Source organism: Pholis gunnellus (genome assembly GCF_910591455.1).
Source record: "Pholis gunnellus genome assembly, chromosome: 5".
Lineage (NCBI taxonomy): Eukaryota > Metazoa > Chordata > Actinopteri > Perciformes > Pholidae > Pholis > Pholis gunnellus.
This window is the reverse complement of record NC_136531.1, coordinates 15,982,349-15,992,163: the sequence shown is the minus strand read 5'-3', so window position 1 is coordinate 15,992,163 and position 9,815 is coordinate 15,982,349. Positions and strand designations below refer to the sequence as shown.

Genomic DNA, 9,815 nt, shown 5'->3' with positions numbered 1-9,815 from the left:
ACTTTGGGGAACTTGGGTTTATTATTCATCATGGCATTCATTTATGGTTGAAACAAAACATACACATTATGTTGCCCCAATTTAGCAGGAGGTAATAACTTCTTCACACAGTATTTTGTGTTTTCACGAGTTCATTAGTTGCTGTACTTTTAAAAAATACCATGTGTTGGGACTCCTCGGTGTCTAGTGTCATATGATGACTGGTCACCTCATCATGTGAAGAGGGCATACACGATATGTCTTCAAAGAAAAAATCCATTTTGGTTTGACTTCACAGTGCTAAATCTGGATTGAAAGAAACACACACCTGTTAAAAAAGCACAAATAACGTCAGTGAAAAGAAGAGAAGAGGAAAAACGTTCCCTGTCTTTAAATATAATATAACGTTAGTAAAAGCTGAACGGAGATATGCCTCTATTCACACTTAGCTAAGTTGCAGCTAACGTTAGCACGAAACTCCTTTAGCTTTAGAAGTTCACTGGTTTTAGCAAACATTAACCCTCATGGCTCCACATTTACAAACCACATAACGGTTACGATTGTTTAGTTATAGTATGTTGCAAACACATGCGTTGACTGTCACATTTCGTTAGTTATTAGACAGCCGGTAACTGCTCCCTGAGTGTATCGTTAACTTGTATCTAAGCTATCAGCACGTTGGCTAGCTCGTTGGCTAGCTGGCTAGCTGGTTAGCTAGCTAAGTGCTAACGTTAGTCCCGTGATTTCGTATGAATGCTTATGTTGTTTTTATAGTTTTTTACTCTGTTAAAATCATAGACTGTATACATTATATGTATAAAGCAACCGCATATGGTTACAATGATGATATGTTCTCACCTGGTTAGCAGCGGTGGAAGAAGTAAAGTAGCAACACCTCACTGTAGAAATACTTAGTGAAAGAAAGTCAGTACAAATTGAAATTGAGATTAACAGTCTTGCAATTAAAAAATAAAAACTCATTATGCAGCCCCATAATATGCTACTTTAATATTGTTATTTTCTTTTTCTTTTAAAATGTTTGATAATGCAAAATTAGATCGGGTAGGTGCAAAATAGCAGAACATGGAAATACGAGTACAAGTAACTTTATTTCAAAATTGCCAGCTCTCAGGTTACTTTCCTCTAGTATATTCACCAGTTCAACCAACGCCAATACATTTAGAATATGGACAGAAAAACAAATCTTTTTCTCGAGAACAAAGAGATTATATTACTGAGTTGAGACAAATCTAATTTCAACCATCCCAGTCAGGAAGTCTGTGGGATTTTATATATTCATCAAAAACAATTTAGAATTTCTTGACATAGATTTAGTTTATTCTCTTGTGTGAGAGAGAGCAATATGGGGGGGAAAGCAAAACTCACTGTGGATTAAGTAATCTGTGTGGGATGAGGATGAGGATGAGGGGGACTGATTGATGGTTGCTGTGATTGGAAATGTAATCCCTTCCTTCCTCTCTCTCTCTCTCTCTCTCCTCTGTGTCACCGCCCACAGTCTGGATTATTTCAACAGAGAGGACGCAGCACACAGAGGCACAGAGGCTGTCTGACATGTCCTGATGTCTGGTAGAGGATGAATTGAGGATTACAACATGATGCTAAACACGAAACACATTGTTTCACAAGATGTGAAACGGCACTGCAAAGATCCAAATGTGCTTAATCTGGAAGCTGCAATAACTTGGTCTTGACAGGTGGGTGAATTTATTCACTGGTCTGTTTTCATGTTGGTCAAGTGGCTTCTCTCTTCCATCTGCCTTATATTAAAGTTAGTCAAAGGATAGAATATGAACTTTTTTATTTCATTTTTTAGGGAGTAGACTTCGACTCTGTCTCTCGAGCAACACCTGAGCAAGTGGATGAATCAAATTGGGAACATTTTTGCTTTGAACACAATAAAATAACTACTACTCATTGGAGGAAGTGGAGGCTTATACTCTGGGAATATGGACAACTTGAACAACACAAGCGAAGGCGGACTTTCATTCCAGTACTTGGTACAAAATTTGGAGCCTCTGTACAAGGAGTACAAGCCTCCCGCTCGGGACATCATCCAGCTCCCTAAGTCTGTCCTCTACCTCCTTGTGGCCGCTCTGGTCGTAGTTGCTGTGGCTTACGCCATCGTGGGTCACCTCATCAAAGACCTGATGCTGGATATAACAGGTACTCCAGTCCATTAGAAGTAGCTGCCTCGTGTTAATTTAACATCAGTTGTATACCAGAACTCCCTTTTACTTTTTAATAAGTTTGTCTTCTTGTGCTGTTTACTGCATAACAACAGTGTGCAAATATGTTGATGCAGTTCGGAACTAGTAATGGCACAAATAAATTGTTTTTAATTGTTACTTGAACGTTGATGTAGGTGTTAGTTTGATTGGCTATATATTATAACTATATTTTAAAGATGACGGCTATGTTTACGGCTACAGTCTATCATTGGGACAGGATCAGCAAATGTAATTTTAATTTTTGCTCATTTAGATAAATATAATGTCTGATTCATCTCAATTCATTACACATGTTGAATCAGAGATTGATTCTCCTCTCTTTCAAATGAATTGCATGTTCTGTTAACATTTTGGAGTTACAATTTAATATCTAGTGTTTTTCTTTTAGTTTTTTGTCTTTTATTGTGCTCAAAATGAAAAACATTTTTCAGAACGTTTTACAGTAAAAAGCTAAATAAAGTTTTCTTGTTATTAAATAAAACTATGTTGTCATTATGTTGTCATTTCTCTTGGTGATGGAGCATAAATTGCTGGACTACTCTCCAGTAGTGCTGGTACCTAAACAAGACAGTGAAGCCTCTTTTTTCAAAGATGTGCAAATACATTATTCTCAATACAAGTATACGGTTCTCCCCCTCTTCTATCCGTCCACAGACTGTTTGCTGGGCCCATACGAGGAAGACCTGAAAAAAGAGAGCGAGGTGGAGGGAGTCGGCCCACCTACCCTCAGCCATTCCCACCCGAATGCCTTCCACGTGTGGGACCAGGACGACGTCATCATCCCCATACCTCTCCGAGAAGAGAGCCCACTGTCCAGCCCTCTGTCCAGCCCTCTGATGGCTGTCATACCATACATACCTTCTTTTTTCCCCAACTCCCTCAGCGTCAACAGCCCGTCCCACAATCGGCCAATCCCGAAGGAGAGTGACGCATGAGGCAACACAAAGGATCCAAGACATTTTTCAAAGTGTTCCTTTTTTTTATCCCTTTTGGTGACTTTGATTTACTTCTTTAGTTGAGCGTCTTCAGCTCCTTGTTTCGATCTTTGAAACACATTATTTTATGTGTTTTTTAGAGGTGTCGGAAACATTTTAACATTTTCTGGGAAAGATCTTATGAAAATCAGTGAGTGTCACAAATCCAGCAACATCAAATGGCCTGCAGAGACTTTCAAGTATGCATTAAGACTTTTGATGAGCGGATTTACATCTGTCGGAGTAACTGACGTGTCCACTTGTGACAAAAGACAAAAACAAACGGATAGCATTCACTGTGGATTTGTGCCAAGTTAGAATCATGATTGATCATCAGTCGTGATCCGACCGTTGCAATTGTCTTTACTTCATTCCACAAACTTCAGATGGGATTGAGTTGTGTGGATCTTGTGACCATATGCAATGTCAAATAACCAAAATGTATTATCATGTTAGGTGCTGAACAAAATCACATCTAAACGCCTCTCTTAAGTGATTCTCAAATGCATTACACATATTTATTTTCAGAATATCACGATTAAGGAATACCTGATGAAAAATGAAGAGAGCAGTGTGAGTTCTTGTGTCAAATAAAGGTGAATACTTGTGTCCGCTAATGTTAGCGGCAATCTTATTCTGATACTAAATATATTTCCGGCCCTTAGAGGAGGATCGACCTACTAACTAATAGAGTCAAGTTAATTCAATTAGTGGAGGTGAGCAGGTTAACGTGACTGTGCTGCCCTTATAGGCACTGACTAAGCTTAAAGTTAATTATTGTAAATAGAAGCCTCAGAAATAGAGTGAACATCCACACGCATCTATTTCGGTAAAGTAATAGAAACCACAATAAATCCAGCATTAAAAGTGAGTGTGACACAGGTTCTACATTAAGGCCCTAATATAGTTGTATTATTCGGACAGTTCTGTTCAGATATGACAGTGTGTGTTTATGCAACTGCAGAAAGCGTGCAGCTCTCTCTTGCTAGTTGGCACCAAAAACATACACACACACACACTGTTACACAACTCAAAAAGACAGATTTTGAACAGGATATTGACTGAGATGCAGAAATTCTGGGATATTAAACAAACACAAAGGCTGTGGCGTCACACACACACACACCTACACAATTTGCACGGAATCAGCACTTTCATCCATTTCTCATTTTCACTTTGTACACATAATTAAAAAGGAGATTATTCCACCTTTATTGTCTCTCTCTCTGGACGAACAAAGTATTAACATGATATATGTTTTTATTTAATAATTTTGGGGAACTCTCATTGAGTTAACATTGTTCTTTCCATCTGTGAAAGCCAGAGTGCCCGTATTCAGTGAGGGACGGAGATTAGGGAGAGAAGATTAGACGAGCAGTTTAGCCTTTAATACAGCATCCTTTTATTACTTTTGAGCTGCGGAGTTAGATAATCGGCAGCAGCCTAATCTGAGCGGACGAACTTCTGAAATCCACAACGTTATTCTGCTTGTATGACGACATTCATTGGATTCAGTCTGGGTTATGCAAAGACAGCCAACAAATCCAATTTATTATCTCTGATAGGCAAGATTTTAGACATAAATCAACGTGTTACAAATTAAATATTGCTTTTTCAGTTCTGACTTGATGGAAGATAGAAGGTTTTTAATCCTATATCCTCAGGAAGGACATGTTTGTGCTCTAAACTCTGGGAGATGGAGCTCTTCATGTGTAGCAGAGGGGTTAAAGCTTAAGATAGAGCCATTAAAGAAGGAGGTCATAGGTGATACACCAGAAGGCTCCAGGCCCTCCTCACTTTAACCATAGGTAATGGTGTCACACAACTTTTATTCAATTTCTAGGGTTGCTTCTGGCCCTGGGGATTTGGGTTGCAGGGTTCTCAAAGAGCTAATGTGGTCACAAAAATTGTAGAGTTGTGCTGAATAAGTGCATCAGCAGAATTCGAGGTATTCAACATTGATAGCTGAAAGTGATACAAACACATGAAAACCTCAATAAAAGGAACATGGCTCCTGTTAGGTTAAAAGCCAATCGCTCGTGCCAGTATCGATTCCAAATATGATGAATACCTCGTTCTTCATATTTCCCTGGGTGAGTTTCAACATTTGAGCTGGTTCCTCTTTGCCAGCTCTGTTTGTCTTTGTTTGACTTGTTAAGTTTGACAGGCGTTTTCGAAAATGTGGGCATTGGTTACTCTTGTTGCTTAGAAATGTCATGTATGAAAATGCAGATTGTTAGCAGCCACTTTAAAGCTCTGCAGAATAAGAGGATGATTGTCTAACCCTTTTCACTTTGGTTTTTCATTAGCTTGATACATGGTTACAGAAATATATTTCTTTTGCCACTTTATTAATTTAAACGGTTTCTTTGTTGCTGCAAACCCCTTAGGGCACCCACTGAGGACCCCTGCAGGTGAGAGAACATTTACATGCAGAATTACTTAAAATACTGAGTGTCTGATCATCAGTCTGCCTGGCGTGACGCGCAAACACGAGGCTCTCTTTTGCTCTGCAGTCAGTTTACATCAGCCAGGGTTAAGAGATCCTTACCGGTCCTTTATCCTAAGGTGACAGCTTACCCTCGGCTGATTTCTTACTGACATTGACTCGGTTCCAGCTCAGTTTGACAATGCATGACACCAGCGGATTGTAACTCATCCTAAGTGGATCAGCAACACACTTGAAGGTGGATCAGCAACACACTTGAAGAGTCAGTAACCCTATAAAAGCCAGACTGTGGTTAAGACAAGATATACAAGGACAAAAAAATATGGTATTTCATTAAATTACATAAGACGTGTTCTGACCAGTTTAGGGATTTGTGAAGCTATTACTCAACATACAGTGGTCAGAATAAAAGATGAGCCAAAAATCCTGCTTAGATAAATTCATGTTGGCAGGAGGAAGTAGAAAAAAATATATATATAAACTCATCGGTTCTGCTTTGCTGCCAGTTTAATATCGTTGGTTGAGTTTATCCTGGTTGGGGTCACTGCCAATCTGCTGTCATTCAGCCTAATCCTCTGTTGGCAGGCCAGGTGGTTCTCTGTGACAGACTGAAGAGCAGTGACTGGAGGCCTGGACTTCTCCCGTCCAGCAGCAGCCGCCAACTGACGTCAGCATTTCAACTCTGTGCGTATGACTAGCATGAGACCAATGAATGACCCATGTATTTAAGGCCTTGTTTTAAGTATTAGAGACATTTGCAAATGAATGCAATGACAATGTGCACATGTAAGTGAATTCTAAAACACAGCTCTTACTGCGTACCAGTTTTCCATAATTCATGTGGAAATCAGGCAAAGCCAGTTCAAATAAGACAACGTCAAAACGAGTAATTTCGCTCACCCTGGTATCCATCTATCTAAAAGCAAACTTGAACCATAGTTATCTATACTACAACTAATCCTCATTGGGAAAGGTTTAAGTCATGCAATTCAGTCTGAGTGAACCAATTGGGAATTTGTGTTACAATTTATTTTTCCCACATTGTATAACTACAGAGTAACAGTATAAACTGCAAGTTCATGGCATATAGCCATTTACAGTCACCTGATTGACCAAGAACAAAGCAGCCACTGTTTGTCCAGTCATTTTTGCAATACTTGACCAATGTTACTAAATAGACCGCAAACAAGAGTACATTCCTACTCAGACACGACTCCATGTGAGCAGGCGAGGCCCAGATAAAAAAATATGTACAGGCAGCATTTAGATTAATCAAGTTTAGCTAAAGTACAAACCAGCCAATTTACGACTTGAAACGAGAACGTTTCAGCTCGTGTCCTGGTTTAAATGAAGAAGTCAATAGCATGCGATTGACAAGTAAAGTGAATTCATTGATCAAAAGAGTTGACTGAATTCAGCCTAAGCCTCATAAATTCTCGTTTCCGTACAAACTGCTTTCTTACATCGGCAACCATGAATCAAATGCTTGGGCTGACGCAGCACTTCCATATGCCAGCGGGTCAAGGACATTGTACCCAGTTACCAAGAATAATAAAGTATCTCCGTTTGTGGTAGAAACCTCAGCACCACGAGTCTAAACCGACAAGACACTTCTTAACAAACCACATTTATTATTTTACATGTTAAACAAAGAGATTCCCTTTAAAATACAAATTACTTTTAAATATGAATGCCAAAGTTTAAAAAGAGAGTATTAACGGCATTTACTCACTGCAGACAAATACTTTATGCAATTGACAATTTCACCGATGCTTTGATGAGCTAGTCTACTCAAAGACCCTTTGGGAGAGCACCGTGCGATAGAGAGAAGTGCCTTTAGCCTGGAGGAAGGTCATGTACATCTTGTTTTTGGTGACTTCTGCATGGACGAAGCCTCCCAGTGTTGAAGCTTGGCCGGTGAAGAACTTCACAGAACCTTTGGGAACACGATTCCAGTGACGGATGTCAGGATCCAGGAAGTTTCCAGCGCCGCTCACCACGTAGCCCACACCAGACTCTTCAATGTACTGTAGGGGGACAAAGGCATGATTGGAAAAGGGAGGCAAAGGCAGCGTTCTACCAAAGGCGCTCACATTTTGCATGAACCAACCTGCAGATTGTGGTCGTGACCGCAGAGATAAGCAGTGGCCTTGTATTTGATGAGAAGCGGATGAAGCCTCTGCAGGAGACACTCTGTGGGCCCGTGCTCAGACACCGACCACACAGGGTAGTGGCCGGCCACCAACAGGAAGTCTGCCTTGGACCGAGCCAGTCTCTCCTGCAGCCACGTCAGCTGACGGTTGGCATCCACCGCACGCAGAGGGCCTCTAGGCTTCTCATCCACGAAGTCGTCAGAGTTGCCGCACAGCATTATAGTGTCGAGCATGATGATGGTCAAAGTCTTCCCAGTGTTGGGGATGTGGAAGTTCAGCTCATAATAGTAAGAGGGGAACTTCCTATAAAAAAGGTGACGGAAGAGAGCAGAGTTGAGCGTTTCCATTGTTGTTTGAAGCGTTAACATTTTAAAATGGGTCCTCACCAGCGGTCAGATTTGTGGCTGTACTCGATCTGGGCTTTGACGCTCCCTGCATGGTCGTGATTGCCAGCAAGCACATACCAAGGGACTTTGAGAGACTTTGCCGTGTACACAGACTCAAAAGTGTCCTGATAGAAGATTCAGAGGAGAAAGCAGGACTTTTACTACCACAATGTTGCTTTTAACACTTCATTTTAAGACCTCCAGTTAACACAACTGACCTGGAACCGAGGAGAATCTACGCTGTTGACGCCTCTGTAGTAGAAGTTATCGCCAAGGGCCAGAATAAAGTCAGCTCCCATCTGCTCTGCTACTTTGCTCATTTCTCGAGCAGTATACTTCTGCACAGCAGTGATGTAGGGGGGATAAGGCAGCCCGCCCCAGTCTCCTACAGCCAGGAACTTAATGGAGGTTCGGTTTGCTGTAAGGGAGCACAAAACAAACTCTTAAGGAGCAGACGGTCTGAAGGGCAAGACCTCACATTGATTATTTAATAGTTATTCTATTCACAAGAGATCATGAAATCCCGTGAGAAGTGATACTTACAGCTAGTTTCCTGCAGGTCCTGGAAGGCAGTGGGATAGCAATAGGCCACAGGAATGGCAGCAATTAAGATGGATACCAGTGTAAGTGCCATCTTTAAAATAAAAAAATAGATCTACAGTTAGCAGCAGAAGTAACACAGCAAAAATGAAGAAAGTCACAACAACGCTTAGTCAAAACAAAAAATGAGAGTCAACACACGCACAAGCAAAGAAACGAGAACAGAAACAAACCACAGCTGCAACTGCAGCGTACCATGTAGGCATATGCTTCCTCTCTCTCTCCTCCCTGTTTCTCAACAACACGCTCTCTTGCTCTTATGCCTGAAGAAACCTTGTGATTGGCTGCAGGCTGAAGCGGACATGTCCCAGCTGGAGCTAATAGAAGCTAATCAAAGCAGCCATGTCTGTCAGGCTGAGGGGGTCAGGGGTCACAATTTCTGTCAAAGCATATAATTGCATCTCTGCCACTTTTAAAAAAGAAGCTGTGTTCACAGATCAAATGACCATCAGCCTCAACAGAGACAACGTAAAGGTTGCAAATGCCTCTATCTTCTCCCATCAAAAAGAAAACAAAGCTGGCTGACAAGAACAACTACTTGAGTAGAGTAGGTGTCAGTGTGCAGAGATGATAATGTCAAAGAGCCAAAGTTAAAAACAGCAAGAAATCACTCACAGCTGATAACTGGTGGGGTGAGCTCAGGATGACCTGATGGGACACTCTCCGTCCCCGCAGCGCTCCTCCTGTCTGCCTTTTATCAGGATTCCTGGAGGGGAGGCTTCAGGAGGGCCAGCCCCGGGACACGCCGCAGGGACATGATCATTGCTCACACCCTGACTCAGTCTGAGGACGGCAGGGTCATCTGGGCCGCATGTGATCCGCAATGGTTATTATAACTGGTGTCCAGACTCCACTTCTTCCACTTCCGTGTTAATCACTGTTTTCCTTCATCTTTTTAGATAATTTGGGAACAAGAGAGGTGGTTTACTGATTTTATTTTAGCAATGCTTAAATTAAAGTATGATAAATGTTGACCGGGCGACCAAATGGTGTGGTCTGACAGACAGCAGTCTTTTTATTTATTT

The 9,815-nt window shown here is 41.2% G+C and overlaps 1 protein-coding gene across 1 annotated transcript; it reads right to left on the bottom strand.

Annotated features, from left to right (window-relative positions):
- Positions 1–7,228: 7,228 nt before the first annotated feature.
- On the bottom strand, positions 7,229–8,824 carry acp5a (acid phosphatase 5a, tartrate resistant; the record flags this gene model as incomplete). Its single annotated transcript, XM_079160047.1, has 5 exons — positions 7,229–7,678; positions 7,762–8,107; positions 8,191–8,315; positions 8,409–8,608; positions 8,734–8,824. The coding sequence occupies 5 exons, from the start codon at positions 8,822–8,824 to the stop codon at positions 7,439–7,441; spliced, it is 1,002 nt and encodes a 333-aa protein (XP_079016173.1). The 3' UTR covers positions 7,229–7,438.
- Between the last annotated feature and the right edge of the window lie 991 nt (positions 8,825–9,815).